This window comes from Nicotiana attenuata, chromosome 6 (assembly GCF_001879085.1).
Source record: "Nicotiana attenuata strain UT chromosome 6, NIATTr2, whole genome shotgun sequence".
NCBI lineage: Eukaryota > Viridiplantae > Streptophyta > Magnoliopsida > Solanales > Solanaceae > Nicotiana > Nicotiana attenuata.
The window spans coordinates 22,909,003-22,926,190 of NC_031994.1; the positions used below are offsets into that span (position 1 = coordinate 22,909,003).

General features: G+C 41.8%; 2 protein-coding genes across 3 annotated transcripts; one reads left to right on the forward strand and one right to left on the reverse strand.

The window, feature by feature from the left end:
* On the forward strand, positions 10,934 to 12,348 carry LOC109228206. Its single transcript, XM_019393369.1, has 2 exons — positions 10,934 to 11,287; positions 11,672 to 12,348. The coding sequence occupies exons 1-2, from the start codon at positions 11,045 to 11,047 to the stop codon at positions 12,038 to 12,040; spliced, it is 612 nt and encodes a 203-aa protein (XP_019248914.1). The 5' UTR covers positions 10,934 to 11,044; the 3' UTR covers positions 12,041 to 12,348.
* Positions 15,239 to 16,174, reverse strand: LOC109228207. Of its 2 annotated transcripts, none has more exons than XM_019393371.1 (3): positions 16,017 to 16,174; positions 15,760 to 15,857; positions 15,239 to 15,677 (listed from the first exon to the last, which is right to left on the reverse strand). In XM_019393371.1, exons 2-3 carry the CDS (start codon positions 15,841 to 15,843, stop codon positions 15,435 to 15,437), a joined length of 327 nt encoding a protein of 108 aa, XP_019248916.1. In that variant the 5' UTR covers positions 15,844 to 15,857; positions 16,017 to 16,174; the 3' UTR covers positions 15,239 to 15,434. The 2 variants fall into 2 exon arrangements, with proteins under 2 accessions (XP_019248916.1, XP_019248915.1); XM_019393370.1 differs by having other exon boundaries at positions 15,760 to 15,861; positions 16,017 to 16,173.

Below are 17,188 nucleotides of genomic sequence, written 5' to 3' on the forward strand. Positions count from 1 at the left end.
ATCATATGGCATCGGTGCAGTTAAAGAAGCAGCTTCAGGAACTCCTTGATAAGGGGATTCATTGGTAGACCAATATGGATGTGTGTTCTGCATTGAGTCGGCTTGGTTGACTCCGAGTTGTATTGTTGAGGGAGGTGTTGATTCAATTGTTATTGAGCTTATTAGTGATCTGGGGAGATCTATGAGTTACCTTCCTGTGTTGCAAGGCGTTAGGATTTTTTGGTTATAGGCACATGTGGTGCGGTTTTTATTGGGTCTCTCAGTGGATTTCGAGCGGGAAGAGTATTGGGTATTGCTCGGCGAATGGCGTATCGGTTGCGTCCTTTCGGGTTTGTGTAATGTTATGTCAATTGCTTCGCCGTGGTTATGAAAGATGATTTGCTTGGGTACTAGACATCAAAGTGTGGTTGTCGATTTTGAGTATAGTGACTGGAGGTGTCTCATGTGGGCCAGTATTTGGATAGGGTTGCATTGCAGCAAAGTTATGTGGAGATATGACCCTTCGGGTTGGATTCGTGTGTTCTGTTTCTACGACGTGTGATGGGTTCGCAGCATTGTGTTGTGGTGGTACTGGTGAGCTTGCGGTTCAGCTCTTTCATTTGAGTCATTTTTCATGATTTGAGTACGTTCGGATTGTTACTTATTGGTGTGCGGATTGCACGAGTTGTGGCTTTAGATTGTATTGATGTGTCATGTCACCAGAGTAGTTGTGTTGGATTAGATGAGATCGTTGGGATCTAGAATGAATACAAACGGATTCGATTTCAGCGTGTTGGAAGGATAATATCGATGTTCAGCTCAGAGATTTGCTATGGTCCTTGCCAAAGGAGAAATGGCTTCACGAATGGTCGATCTGAGGAATGGTTATGACTTTCTACGTGTTTCATTTATCATTGGCAGTATACGGAAGTGTTGGAATAAGGCTTTATTTGATAAGAGGTTTATTATCGATATTTGGTTGTTCTGAGCAACGACTGTGATCAGAAGTCATCGCTACGAGAGTTTGAGCTATGTGGTATATCATGTGATTGCATATGTGGTTGCAGGTATGGCTTGTTACTTCTTGTTCGGGATTATTCAGAGTATAGATGTGAGATTCTGATCTTGTGGATGATTTCAGAAGTGGAAATGTTGTTCTAAGGTTTATGGGCTAGGTTGGATTGTGAAATTTCAATTACATTGTGTTATCAGACCTATATGAGATAGGGTGACGTGGGATCACCCTCGGGTATGTTCATGGTAAGGTTACACAGCGATTTGACGGTTTTCGGAACAACTCTGGGAACGTTCGAGGACGAACGTATGTTTAAGTGAGGGAGGATGTAAGGACCAGACCGGTCGTTTTGAGCTTTTGCATTTCGCTCGCCAGTTCTCGAGCATGACTAGCCTTGTGTGCTATTTTATGACTTATGTAAATCGTCGGTTTTGGTTTTCAGGATACTCGAAATAGATTTGGAAGAACAGTTCTCAGTTTGAAGCTTAAAATTTGAAAGGTTTGACCAAGTTTGACTTGTTAGTATATGATCTCGGATTGGAATTTTTATGATTTGGTTAGCTCCGTTAGGTGATTTGGGACTTAGGAGCGTGATCGGAATGTGTTTTGGAGGTCCGGAGTAGATTTAGGCTTGAATTGGCGAAATTGGAATTTTGCATTTTTCGGTTGTTAGGTGAGATTTTGATATAGGGGTCGAAATGGAATTCCGGAAGTTGGAGTAGGTCCGTTGTGTCATTTGTGACGTGTGTGCAAAATTTCAGGTCATTCGGAGGTGGTTTGATAGACTTTTTGATCAAAAGCGGAATTCGGAAGATTTTTGGAACCTTAGGCTTGAATCCAATGCTATTTGGTTGATTCGATGTTGTTTGAGGTGTTTTGGAGATTGGTGTAAGTTTGTTTCGTGGTATATGACTTGTTCGTGCTTTTGGTTGAGGTCCCGGGGGCCTCGGAGTGATTTCAGATGGTTGACGGGAAGTTTGGAGTTGTGAATTTGCAGCCTAAGCTGTTGAGTTTTCTGTCATAACCGCACCTGCGGCTTGGGGACCGCAGGTGCGAGCCCGCAGAAGTGGAAGTGAAGTCGCAGATGCGGCCATGAGAGGGAAAGGCTGGAACCGCAGAAGCGGAACCTTGGGCGCACCTGCGATGGCACAGGTGCGAGTATATGATCGCAGGTGCGGTGGTTGGGCGGATAAGTGGATTCCGCAGAAGCGCACCTGGGACCGCAGATGCGATAATTGGACCGCAGATGCGGGCTAGTTCAGAATATATAAATTTCACCCTTCGCGATTTTGGGTGGGTTTTCACCATATTTCATTCGGGAGAAAGCTTTGGAGAGCTAATTGAAGGGGAATTCAAGAAGGTTTCTTAGAGGTAAGGTCCTGGGTCCCTAAACTCGTTTTTATGATGATTTTTAACGTTGTAAGCTTGAATTATATGGGAAAATCGGTAGCAAATTGGAAGTTAGGGCTTGGAAATTGGAGACCTAAATCTAGGGATTTGAGGGGTCATTTGTGGTCGGATTTTGATGTATTTGATATGTATGAACTCGTGAGAGTGTAAGGATTCCAGTATTGTAAATTTTATCAGAATCCGAGATGTGCGCCCGGGGGTCGGGTTTGGTCAATTTCGGGATTCTTGATGTAAATTGGTTATTTTCGAGTGGGCTTTGTTCCCTTAGCATATTTTGATGGTATGGTACTGTTTTTGGCCAGATTTGGAGCATCCGGAGGCCGAGTCGAGAGGCAAAGGCATCACGAGCTAGAGTTTGGACCGGATTGAGGTAAGTAATTATTGTAAATACTGTCCTGAGGGTATGAAACCTCGGATTTCACATCGTTGTGCTATTTTGAGGTGACGCACACGCTAGATGACGAGCGTGGGGTCGTGCATCGTTGGGGATTATGACTTGGTCCATCCCGTACGACTATTATGTCGCGTATTTTACTTGAAAATTAATTGATATTGTTATATTTTGGAAAATATTATTGTGTTTGGGGCTAAATGCCGTGTCTGGGCCTTGTGCCGATTGTTTGGACCCTTAGGGGCTTTTACTACTGTTTTACCTCACTGTTTTGGTTTAATATTTACACTCAGTCATGCTATGTTCTTACTGTTTTCATAACTCGGTTTTATTCACTCCTTTTGATTTCATAAATAATATTTTTAGCCGAGTACTTGTTTTACTGTTAGCCCGAGGGGCTTGAGTAAGATCTGACTGAGTGAGGTTAAGGGCCTGTGTTATGAGGATATCATGGGATCGGGCTGCGCGCCGCAGCATGTGCTACTGATTTGTGATATATGAGAGGCCGAGGGCCTGATTTATTATGCCACGAGGTGGCTTGTGATTGATATGAGGCCGAGAGCCTGTTTGATTATGCCACGAGATGGCTTGTTATTACGCTTGGGCCGTAAGGGGCACCTCCCGGAGTCTGTATACCCCCAGTGAGCGCGGGTACCCAGTGCGAGTGATGTGTTGTAGCCCGAGGGGGGCTGTTGTTGTTTCATATTGAAGCCCGAGGGGCGGTTCTTGATTCATGTTACGCTCTAGGGGCTGATTACGAGTGATTGTGAGGTAGCCCGAGGGGCTGGTTCTGTTGATATTATGCCCGAGTGGTGGGTTATGGTAGATGTTTTGCCCGAGAGACTGTTTATGTTTCCATCATTTTTACTCGCTGTTTTATCACTCGTTTGAAACTATTGAAAGTTGTTTAAAAGGTTTTACCGAAACTGAGCATGGTTTACGAAGTAAATGATTTCTGTACTGTTTTGGAAATGTACTGCATTTGTTGTAGCGTTATGACGCAGCTTACGTGTTTTCTTACTGCTCAGCTTTCATTTACTCTTATTACTTACTGAGTTAGCGTACTCACGTTACTCCCTGCACCTTGTGTGCATAGGTAGTTGTGAACCCGGTAGCGGTGTTGATTGCTTAGTGGCAAAGTCATTGGAGCTAGCAAGGTAGCTGCCCGACTTTCACAACACTGCTTTTCTCCCTCTTGTCTTCCTTAGACTGTATTTAGTACATTTTTAGACTCTTAGTTGTATTCAGACCTTAGTAGATGCTCGTGACTTGTGACACCCCGATGTCGGGCTTGTGTATTTATTCCGCACTATTCATTTAGACTTACATTATGAGATAACTGATTAATTAAAGGCTTAAAAGTTATTGTTATTGATTAAATGGTTAATACGGGAGTTGTGTCGGCTGGCCTAGTTTCACGATAGGTGCCATCACGACCTGGTCTGTTTTAGGGTCGTGACATCTCCCACGTTACCCGACCTATGGGTCCTATACACCGATGGCGCTTCCAATGTGTTAGCATCTGGACTGGGACTCGTACTCGAGGTCGCAAGAAGCGAAGTCATCCGCCAATCCATACGGTGCCCCGATATGACTAACAATGAGGCCGAGTACGAGGCCGTAATTGCAGGACTAAAGCTAGCTCTCAAATATGGAGCACGACGAGTCGTCCTCAGATGCGACTCACAACTCGTTGTCAACCAAGTCACAGGGACTTTCCAATTCAAAGAGCAGAGGCTACAAAAGTACCAGGCAGAAATTCATAAACTGCTACCAGAATTCGACGAATGTCAACTCGACCAGATACCTCGAGCACAAAACATCGAGGCAGATGGCCTCGCCAAGTTAGCAGCAGCCACCAAGAACATTACAAAAGAAAATGTGGTTACCCTCTTCCACTCGTCAGTAGACCAACTTGAGGTACACTCTGTAAATTTGACTTGGGACTGGCGCAACTGTATTATAACATATTTGCAGGAGGGAGTGCTCCCATCAGACAAAAAGGAAGCCAAAAAGCTTCGAATGCAGGCGGCCAGGTACAACATCGTAAATCATGACCTATACAAAAGAACGTTTGGAGGCCCCTTGGCGAAATGCCTAGGGCCGAACCAAACAAGACGCGTCCTCGAGGAAGTACACGAAGGCCACTGCGTTGCCCATACCGGTAACCGAGCCCTCGTCAGATGCCTCATACGAGCAAGTTATTATTGGCCCACCATGAAGAAGGAGGCCGCCGACTGCGTCAAGAAGTGCGAGCAGTGCCAGAAATATGCTCCTATGATACACCAAGCGGGCGAACACCTCCACTCAGTCACATCGCCATGACCATTCATCAAATGGGGAATGGACATCGTGGGACCACTCCCAGCGGGACGAGGTAATATGCGTTTCCTTTTGGTTTTAGTTGACTACTTTTCCAAATGGGTAGAAGCAGGTGCATTCGTCCAGGTACACGAACAGGAAGTCATCACATTCATATGGAGGAACATCACATGCCGCTTCAGCATCCCCAAAGAAATCAGCTGTGACAACGGACCCCAATTCATCGGGGAAAAGACCGCTGAATTCTTCGAGAAATGGCACATCAAGCGGATACTCTCCATGCCATATCATCCTGCAGACAACGACCAAGCCGAGTCCTCCAAAAAAGCAATACTAAACATCCTGAAGAAAAAGCTTGAGGTCGCCAAGGGACTATGGTCGGAATTGGTACCGGAAGTGCTATGGGCATACCTCACCACGCCAAAAACAAGCATTGGAGAAACGCCATATTCACTAGTCTATGGGACTGACGCAATAATAAGAGTCGAGATCGTGGAACCAAGTTTGAGATACTCCAATGAGAGCGGACCAAGCAATGATGAGAACAGGAAACAAGACCTCGATGAAGCGGAGGAGCGAAGAGACATGGCTTACATAAGAATGATAGCCCAAAAACAGCAAGCAGAACGGTATTACAACAAAAAGGCCAAAGTACGACCACTCAAAGTCGGGGACTATGTACTCAAGGCCAAGACACAGGCGAGCAAAGACCCAAGAGAAGGTAAACTAGGAACCAATTGGGACGGGCCATACAAAACTACGACAGCGGCAATCAAAGGATCATTCCAACTAGAAACAATGGAGGGAAAGCTACTACCAAACAATTGGAACGTAGCCCACCTCAAATACTTCAACTTCTGATAGCGGACGCCCTCCAAGTCGCAGTCTTTTTCCCTCAACCGGGTTTTATCCCAATTGGGTTTTATCGAGGAGGTTTTTAATGAGGCAACGAAGAGGACGTCTCGAAGTTCAAGTGTATTTCATTGCCCTGCCTATCGACTACTTCTCCAGGCCGAGCGATAAAGGGACTAGGCAGACTGGAACTTCTCAAATGTATGTACACAAACAGAAACATGTAATATTCTTTAATGAATGAAATAAACAAAGCAACATGCAACATCTTTGCACAACTCTATCTCATTTTATACTTCACATTCGACCTCGCTCGAATTATTCTACATTCGGCCTCGCTCGAATTACTTTACATTCGACCTCACTCGAATTATTTTACATTTGACCTCACTCGAATTATTTTACATCGCTCGAATTATTTTACATTCGACCTCGCTCAAATTACTTTAATTTCGCTCGAATTACTTTAATTTCGCTCGAATTACTTTACATTCGACCTCGCTCGAATTACTTTACATTCGACCTCACTCGAATTATTCTACATTCGACCTTGCTCATATTATTTTACATTTGACCTCGCTCGAATTATTCTACATTTGACCTCACTCGAATTATTCTACATTCGACCTCGCTCGAATTATTCTACATTCGACCTCGCTCGAATTACTTTACATTGACCTCGCTCGAATTACTTTACCTTCGACTACACCAAGACACTACGTGCAAACGGCCGAAAAAGTCAGGGACTTCCCCGCATAGCAGACCAAGAAAAAAGAAAAAAGAGAACGGGAATCCGAAAATACATAGCAAAAAGGCAATCGTTCCATTTCAATTGTCGAATTACAACTTTTTACAAAGGGCTCGAGAACGCCCTCACAAAAATAGCAAAGCCAAAAAAAAAACTAAGCACAAAAGCTTTATGCCACATCGTCCCCACCAACATACTCGTCATCATACCAAGGATCAGAGGCAAGCCCATCCGTGGCATCGTCATCATCATCCCCACCGGGTGTACTAGGGTCGTAACCACAAGCTTCACGAGCGGCACGTGCCTTGACATGGACGCCCTCAAGCTCCGCCTCGGAGACCTTCCCGGCAACCTGCAAAGATTTGTACACGTCAAGTTGAGCCTCGGCATGGACCCACATTTAATACAACTCCTGCGACACACCGGGATTGGTAGAAGTACGAGATGTAGACGGCTGTGCCTGCTGTTGTATCTTCTCGGTCCTCAGAGCAACGACTTGCTCATTTAATTCAGACAGCTCCGCCTCTAAATGCATGATCCGCTCCTCCAACCTCACTACCTTGAGCGCCGACGTCTCCGCCTCATTTGTCCGCTTGGACCTGCAAACAACGGAGAGCGTCATCTAAGGCTGCCGCTTCAGCCACAACGGCCATTCTGCCTTTCTCAGCCCGACCCAATTCTTTGATCTTGGAACTCAGCTCATCCCTCAGATCGACAGCCCTTGCCTCCCTCTTCCCGAGTTCAACCGTTAAAGATGCCACCTGCGCCTAAAGGTCAGTGTTCTCAGCCGTCACCCCCTTACTCACCTCGAGCTCGCCCTCATTGGCTTTTATTGATGCCTCAAGCTCGCTGCACTTACTGATGGACCTCATAAGCTCATCGTCCCTCTCCCTCAGCTCTTCATTAGCTCATCGTCCTTCTGTTTGAGCCCATCACGAAGCGACTGAAACTCACCGTCCTGGCTGAGAAAATCGACCATCGTTCAGTGCTTGGTACGGTACTCCTTATACTTGGAGGTCATCTTCTTAGTCGTCCTCCGCTCCTCCCGCCGGTCGCGCTCAATCCCCATAATAAGAGTGTGACATGCAAAAAAAAGAGAGAAGAGGTCAGTGTAAGCATATTACACATACGAAACAAACTTAACCTAACATGGAAAAGCACTCACTCGCAGGGCCATGCCAGATATACCCAACGACAGATCTGCCTCTTTCATCGTCTATAGCGTTGTATTCTCGGAAGCCGCACACAAGGGAGAAAAGGCCGGCACCGCCCGTTCTGAGTTGGCCAAAAGGTCGTAGTCCACGGGAATGACTATATGCCGATTAGGACCCTCTGTCCTTATCTCCACACGAGTAGCCCTCTCCACGAAGGTCCGTATCTCCTCAGGGTTGATGTCTGAGCCGGAGTCGTCGTCCTTCGCAAGGACATCACTATCTCCCCCAGCTGCCGACGATGAGCCACCCTCAGCAGCTCACGTGAGATCTCTGCCACCATGAACCCCCTCAACCTCATAGGGGTTCTTATCCATGGCGGCACCCGCCGCAGAAACCGCCTCGACGCTTGGTGTAAGCACTGTTCCCGCTTCCAAAGCAACGGATCTTACTGGCCCAACATCGGCGATAATGGCTTTTCCGATCTCCACCCTTTGCCTTTTCCTCGGCGATGCCTCCTTGCTGCAAGATGGCTCGTCCATAAGGTGGAAGATAGGCTGAGAAGAGATCTCATCCGACATAGCAACAATTTGAGGAGTGGAGTCCCTCATTGGCGTAACTTGAGGCCGGCCTCCTCGAGTAGACTCAGCTAAAGAAAACAGCATTCCAGCCGACGCAATGGCCTGGCAAAACGCAGGTACTGGAGCCTTCGCCTTTTTGGAAACTCGCCGACCTAGCACCAAAAGAAGGTCGCGTCAAAAGGCAATAGCGAACGGCAATAAGTTAAGGTAGAAATAACAATTACTGGACGGAGTCTTGGGTCCAAAGCGCTTGTGAGTGGACGCCCAGTCACGAATTCCCACGATGTGGGGTAACACGCGAGCCACCCAATACTCAATATTGAAGACGGGAGAAGGTGCACGTCTCTCAGCTGAAAACAAGGAAGCCATGAGATTCGAAAACAGAAGAGGAAGAAAGAAACTAACGAACATCCAACAAAGACACTTACGATTATAATTCCATTGCTCGGGAAACCCGGTCGGATTCGCTACCAGGTGCTCGATCTTGATGAAGAAGTATTTATGCCAGAATCGACAGTTCGTCTTATCATCTATCCCAGCCACCAACCCTCTGATCCCACAATGCCACAGATGTATCAACGTTCCTCTATAAAAGCTAGGCGAGAATAGATGCAACAGATGGCAAATATTGACCTCACACCTGGCCAACTCTGCATACTTCGCCAGCACTAGGAAAACTTTGTATAAATAAGGGGAGAGCTACGCCGGGCAAACATTGTAAAAGCGGCAAAACTCCTCCACTAATGGGGGGAGAGGAAGAGAATAACCGACTAAGAACGGGTAAACATAGAAAGCACAATATCTAGGTCGGTGAACCTGTACTATGTCATCTCCCGCCGAAATAATCTCGATGTGAGAGGGAATACGGTACTTGGACCGGAGGTCGGCTATTTGACATAGCCCCATCACAGAAAGCTCTTGAGCAGGAGCAAGAGCAGGTTCTTTTGGGAAATCGTGTCTAACCAAAGGATTTTTGGGAACCACCTCCTCCACAGTAGGGAAACTTTCTTCCTCCTCAACCATGGATTCCTCACCGCCAGAAGGAATGTCCACCGATAAAGGAGTGGCATCGGTGACCCCGTCGTGAATATGAGGAGAAGTTGACATATATCCGTAGTAAAGTGTGTACAACAAAGTCGGAGAAAAAATATTGGCCGGGAAAGAAATTAGTGACTGAAACTGAAGAAATTGCAAGAAATCGGAAATGGAGATCCAAGAAGAAAATCAAAGAGAAACGATATGCATAAAATAAGAGGAATGCTGAAAGTTTCGAAAATGAAACCTCCCTCCTCTACTTATAGGGTTGGGTAACACCGGAATCGAGGCAAAGAGCCATCAACAGCACCAAAACCGAAGCGACATAATCACAGACATTGCATTGGGAAGACGCGTAATGATGACGCGTGTGGCATGATGTCATCCTACGATAGCCAAGCCAACCGCAGCTCTGCCGTCAGTTCGACCTCGACCGATTCGATTCAATCATCACGGCCCAATTTCCTCTGAACGGCAGCAGACAGGATCTCTTCAAGGACGTCCAAGAGTACGACCTCAACAAGCGGAGGGACTAACTATGTTGGTCAAAATTTGGATTGGACTTAATAGCTGCAAACGAACGTGGTCGAGGACTAAGCCGACCACGGCATGAGGGCGAAGAGTCGTCTTAAGAAAGATTAGTGTCGAGGTCGAGCAAAGAGAGTATGAAAATAACGGTAGGATAAGTTAGAATAGAAAGAAGGAATATTCCATTGAATATTCTTTCTATTGTACTTTTTTAGGGTTTCTCAGGAATATCCCCTATAAATAGGAAGAGATAAAGAACAAAAAAGGAATCTTCACCTTTTGATAAGAGCACATTGTAAAGGGTTGACTGAGGAGAATATACAAAAGCTTGTTCACTGATTATATTGTGCAATTTACGTTGTTCATTCACAAGATCCAAAGATTCCTTATCCATCTTCATTTCCTATCACCTCACGTTGTTGTCAGGGAGGAAAATCATCCAATTCACCTAACATTTGGGTGCTAAATTCCTTCTTATTACGTTTATTGCCATTATCTATATTTATTGCATGCTTCTAGTACTACATTCGTTGGTAATCATTGGTCATATACTTGATATTTATTATTCTTGAACGCGATCTCATCCCACTGATATTTTCCAATTTTGGATCTAGAATTTATTATATTTAACTAGGATTCACCCTCTATTTCCTTATTGATTAGTTTTGCAAAAAGCTCAACACTTTTTGGTCAAATAATCATAACAAATGTGCATGAGAATGGGCATTCTCGTACTTCTATATATGTTTCAACTTCAATTCCAAACTACGTTGTGAACCGCACAAATTTCCTGAGGTGCTTACATAGTTAAACCGTAACTGACCAACAAAGAATCAACACCAAACACAGAAATTCTAGGTTCCCTTTTTTGTCGCTTCTCTTGTATATATATATACAGCAAAAGAAGCCTCATTTGTTCGCAACGTCTCTCTTAACAACTCGCCCTGCATTGCAGGGAGGGCAAACTAAATCTCATTAACGTCGTTGGACAGAGCGTAGCCAATTTTTTTCGTGGAACATCTCCTCAAAAGAATGACGGAAGAGGTAATCAACTCCACAATCACCACCACCAACAACAATAAATCTCCACTTAATGATAACATTGACACCAACAACATTGTCAAAGAACCAAAATTAAGTGTCAATGGTAATAATGGAGAGAAAACAATCAATACCAAGGAGAAGAAAAAGCAAGGTGCTTTCAGCTTCCTCAGAGCTGCATCGCTCAAGCTGCGCCGTCGATCTATTGATCTAAAGCATCAGAAAATTTCTCAGGTACGCCTACAGAGATCCAACATTAAGTGCACTTACATTTTATGTATCATATTCTGATAACATAACTTTAGTTATCGACATTGCAAACTCTTTTCTTACTGTATACCTTTTTAACGCCAATAATTCATTCTGGATTGGTCGATAAATCACTTTCTTTATAGGAGGAAGATGAACTAATTCTTAGCTTTTACATAAAAATCGGCCGAAAATAGGTATATATGTCACAGAGCGGAACTAGTTGCAAACCCAATTACTAAGACGAGCCATGGGTTCCGCGACAAATTCTTGCTCCGCCTCTATATGTTATTCTAGTTTTGTCACCACAACACATATTTTACGTATCATATTCTAACATACATTGATTTTAAATTCTGAATACTAAAGGAACCGGTGCCTAATGCGGATTCAAAAGGAGATAATTGGAAGAAGCTGGTGGGTTCAATGAGGCCTTTACATCTCCAAGACAATGAATCACCACCAACTCCCCACCAGCCGCCGCCGGTGAAATCTCCATCGCCGATGGTAGAATGCTGTGAAAATGTGTCCTCTCCATCACCCTCCACTTCCTCTGCAGGAACCATGAGTCAGTATGCTTCAGCAAATAATCTCCAAGAACTCTACGGTGAGAGCAGCGACGATGAAGAGGAAGATCCTGACCAGGTATTTGATGCAATTGGAGCAGACGAGATGATTGATGCAAAAGCAGAGAATTTCATAGCTCAATTTTACGAACAAATGAGGCGTCAACAGTGATAGCAATTCATCAAACACATAAAAGGCATGCACGTAAGCGTCTAATTTCATTTCATTCATTTTGTAGTATTAATTAATTAATTAATTAATTTTTGCAAAGGCATTACATCTCAGAACTAGTGTAGAGATGTCTCTGCCTTTTGCTCTGATGTCTCTTAGATCTTTACTGATTAGTTCCAAATGGAGCAGGTTTTTTTCTACCTTTGTTAAGTAGGTACAATGGATTACATTGTAATGAAGGAATATGTATCTGAATCTAAGAGATTATTTTTGTTAAGATATAAAAGTTGTACTCCTATTTTATTACATACGTATCTCGTCATCATTTTCTCTCGCTTTTACGAGGTTTTTTCCTTTTAAACAACTCCTATATAGCAACCAAACCAAATAAAGATAAACTAGAGATAAGTTGATATAAATGTCCAAGACCTATTTTATGATCTGTTAAGTCCGTAATATGAAATAGAAAGTTAAAAAGGCTAACGTCTTTCTATTCATTGGATACCATTGGGTAATGAATAGTAAATGTTCAACTCTATATATAATTATCCAATCCTAAGTACCAAATGGGTAAATAGAACGAAACGAAAATTAAGAAGTGTTTAGAACGAAAATAAATGTATTTCTAAACTTTGAGTCCGAATAGGTTAACTAAAGAAAGGAGTAGAAGAGAGTGAATTAATGTTAGGACCGAAAAAAGTCAGGTGTCATGCGAAAGCTAGTAAAGCAAATCTTCAACGACGATAAATCAGACAATAAAAGAGAAATCTACCAAAAGAGACACAAACATTTAACGTGGTTCGGTCAACTGACCTACGTCCATGGCCGAGATAAGCAATCCACTATAATAAAAAGAGAGTACAAAATATCGAGAGAACAACCTCACGAAGAGGCAAACACAAGTGACACACTAACACTTGTCCTGTAAAGTTCTCCCCCTAAACAAGACTCTCAAGCCCCCTATGGCTAAATTGTGGATGCTACTGAATGTGAAGGAAGGATCCTGAATTTATAGAAGTGCAAACCTTCTCCTACAAGAAAAAGCACTAGCCAAATATGGAAGACTTATATTTTCCATCTAGGAAAAGAAAAACCCTATTATGGTAAATATATTGTCCTTTCCTTCATGAGATAAGAAAACCAAATATGGTAAGAAAATCAAGACAACACCTAACAATTCTCCCCCTTGGCCTAACTTTTCTGACAAAATAAACTTGATTCACCTTTTTGACATAGCCTTCAAAAGGTCGCATCTCCAAATCTCCACAACAAAATTTGTCTCAACAGGCGTAGCACATCGGCCAAATTTCTCAGACAAAAATCACGATTATCGTCAAATATGTTGCGACTAGAGCTGAACCCGCCAAGATGAACCTGTCTTGAACCTCGCTCTGATATCACTTGTTAGGATCGAAAAAAGTCAGGTGTCATGCGGAAGCTAGTAAAGCAAACCTTCAACGACGATAAATCAGACAACAAAAGAGAAATCTACCAAAAGAGACACAAACATTTAACGTGGTTCGGTCAACTAACCTACGTCCACGGCGGAGATGAGCAATCCACTATAATAAAAAGAGAGTACAAAATATCGAGAGAACAACCTCACGAAGAGGCAAACACTAGTGACAACTAACACTTGTCCCATAAAGTTCTCCCCCTAAACAAGACTCTCAAGCCCCCTATGGCTACATTGTGGATGCTACTGAATGGGAAGGAAGAATCCTGAATTTATAGAAGTTTAAACATTTTCCTACAAGAAAAAGGACTAGCCAAATATAGAAGACTTATATTTTCCATCTAGGAAAAGAAAAACCCTATTATGATAAATATGTTGTCCTTTCCTTCATGAGATAGGAAACCAAACAACACCTAACAATTAGTATTTGGAGGTAAATTTATTCCAAATGTGCCTCACAGTTTTATCACATTTTCCTACCAGCTTTCTCCATTTCTTTTCCTTCATATAAATTTTCTCATATTTCCAGGCACAAAAGCAATTCTTGCTTTAGGAAATTTAGGTTCCAAACTGGACCTCAACGTATCATGCAATTTGAGTCAAATGTCATTAGTCATTACTTAGATATTCCAAACTGGACCTTAATTTGCGGGTCATTTAAGAAAAATAAGTTACCTTTGGTAGAATTGGTAAAATGGTTAAAAGAAAACAGTTATCCACTCATATTATCCATCAAAAAATAGGTTGGATAATGAACCATTTAAAAACTGGTCGAATATGGATAAAGAACCTTATTATCCACTTAGAAAGCGGTTAACCAATTGATAACTAATGTATTTAACTTTTACATTTGTAAAGTCTTAAATTAGAGTTCCTCAAGTTTGGAAGACAAGGAATTCTCTCGTAAGTGATCATATTTAAGAAGCCATGGATAAACCCATTTTTTATCCGTCTCAAATAACGGTCGGGTCGAATAATTTATTTTTGAAATTATCCGTTTGACCCGCTCATATCCGACCCGCCCCGCCCGTTTGCCACCCCTACTCACGAGTCATATTATGTTGATTGATTAACAAACATATGTCCAATTATAATGTCCACATCTGTTTGACTTTTCATGAGGAAGTAGCATTATAAATTAATACTGTCATTAGTCATTACTTAGATGTAAGAAAAGTGTAGGTAATGCAACTTCTTCTGCTTCGCTTTTAACCTGGCAAACGAATTGAATACTAAAATCAGAGTTGCCTTTGATCCACCCAATCCATGGCCAGTTTGGTCAACTTGAATTCCCAACAAAACACTAAGAAAAAGGTGGCGAATCAAAATCATATTCATTGCCAGGTTCAGATCAAATGAGACACATATTGCAAATATACAGCAATTTAGCCCAAAGTTGGGTGTCTTATCTTCAATTCGGTCTGTTTGCGAAAAAAAGAGCCAAAGACCACTGAGATTAATGGCAAATGTCCATCCATTTTTTTTTTTTGTTTTGTTTTGTTGTGAAAAATTGAGAAAGTAACTATTCGAAAGATTTACAAAGTCACTGTATTTACGAATCAAATAATGAAGTTAACCTATTAAAGTTACCCATATCTGGAATAAGGATAAATCAATTTCAAGTTTTGACAGAGTTGAACACATAATTTCTTGATTAGGCATCTATGCTTTTGCACCAGAGCAATGTTAATTCATTGGCAATTTGAATTCCATGGGTTTGATATGCAAAAAAGGCATGAAAGGTCAGAAAAATAAATATTAGAATTTCATTTTGAAAAATGAAGCAAAACATTCTAATTATAAGTACTATGAAATTGATTAGACCTCTATGTTTCCCACCTTTCTTTGTAATTTCTTATAACTTGAGAACTCACAACAGATCACATTGAGAAAGAAGAGACTAAAAAGAAAAGCACCTTTAACAGTAACAATAGCTAATTAATAGCCATGGATGATTTCAGAGCATTTATTCTTGAACCACCTCAGTCCATTTCTAATGGAAGTTTTGAACTTTCCTTCAATAGTATACACTTTGTACTTTGCTATTCTCTTTCGTCTCTTCATCTCTGGATCATTGAATCCCCATGGCTTAGCTGACGATGAAGTTGCTGTTGCCACCTGACTCGGCCATGTCCCCTTGCTCGTTACTACGGGCAGATCCGGTGAGCGAGCCCGACTTCCCTGCATAGGCGAATCTAAAAGTTAAACTTAATAGTTCAACTATAAGGTTCTTGAAATTATGGTTCATATTAGTAATGCTTACCTGGTTGCTGCTGAACCCTTTTCCGCTTACGATCTCTAGTCTTCGGTCGCCGGAGCACCGGAAACTCGGGCGGAGCTCCTCCATATCTGGTGGTAAGTCTTGCTTATAAAAGAGAGCAAACAAATAAATTTGTCAATAGGATATTCAGAAGTTCAATAATACATTTAGGAATGTGAAATGGTAATATTGTAATAGGAATAAGGAAGAAGGATTCTCCAACTTTATTTCTGTTAGTAATTTAAAAATAAGTGAGGCACCTGTAAGGTGGAACAGAACTTTAGCTGTAATGGGGTTGTATTTTTTTCAGATTAGATTCTGTAATGGTGGTCTCCCAGTACTCGATGACACTTCTTTTTTTCTGCCACCATATTTTTAAATTGGGATTGTATGACTATTTCGTACTATGGTTGCTATAATTAATATGGACATTTCAAACGATGGTGCCTAAGATTTATGATGTCGTGCCAACCTCGATGTTATCGATCTTGTCACCGGAAATTAATCATCTTCCCTCCTTTATTCTAGTTAATTGAATTAGAGAAGTCCACGATTATTCTAGTTACTATTCAAAGGGCATCCTAAGTGACGATTAGACAGGAGTATGAGATTTCAGATTTTCATGCACCATAGGCGTATATTCATTGAACATATAGCTTGACTCAATCAAATTTAGAGCCAGTTTGGCCAATATGTCAAAAACTGCTTATATGAAAAGTATTTTTTCTTATATGTGCTTTTTTTTAAAAAAAAAGTATTTTTGAAAAGAAAAGGAAAAACAGTTTGTGTTTGGTCAAATCATTTGAGAAGTAATTTTTGTAACATTTGGTAAACAAATTGTGTTTGACAAATCTTTCTAGAAAGTGCTTTTGAGTGTCAAATTACTCAAAAGCGTAGTACCAAAGTTTTATAATTATTATTTTTAAAAAATTCAAATATTTGTTGTAAGAGACTTTTATTATTTTTTTATTTTATTTAATTAAAATATAACATAAAGTCAACATACATATTAAAGATATAAATCAATAAAATATATAGAGTTATATCAAAGTAATAATATTTTACAATATTTCACGACCCTAAATTCAAACCTGTCGTGATGGCGCCTATCGATGATACTAGGCCAACCAACTCTCACAATACTTCAATAACTCATTCAAAGATATGCTAAAAAGCCTTTTTATAACAAGATTTCTCATAAAAAAAAAAAACAAGAGTTGAACTCAATATAAAAAGGCTGAACGAAAGCCCCAAACATCGGGGTGTCACTAAGTCATGAGCATCTAATAGAATTGGTCCGACAATAGCAAGATCTAACATAGTATGGAATCCAAAATACAACTCATGAAAGATAGGGAAAAAGAAAAGCAAGGTTGCGAACGCCGGGCAGCTACCTCGCTATCTCCAAACTGTTGCGAAGACTATCAACAAC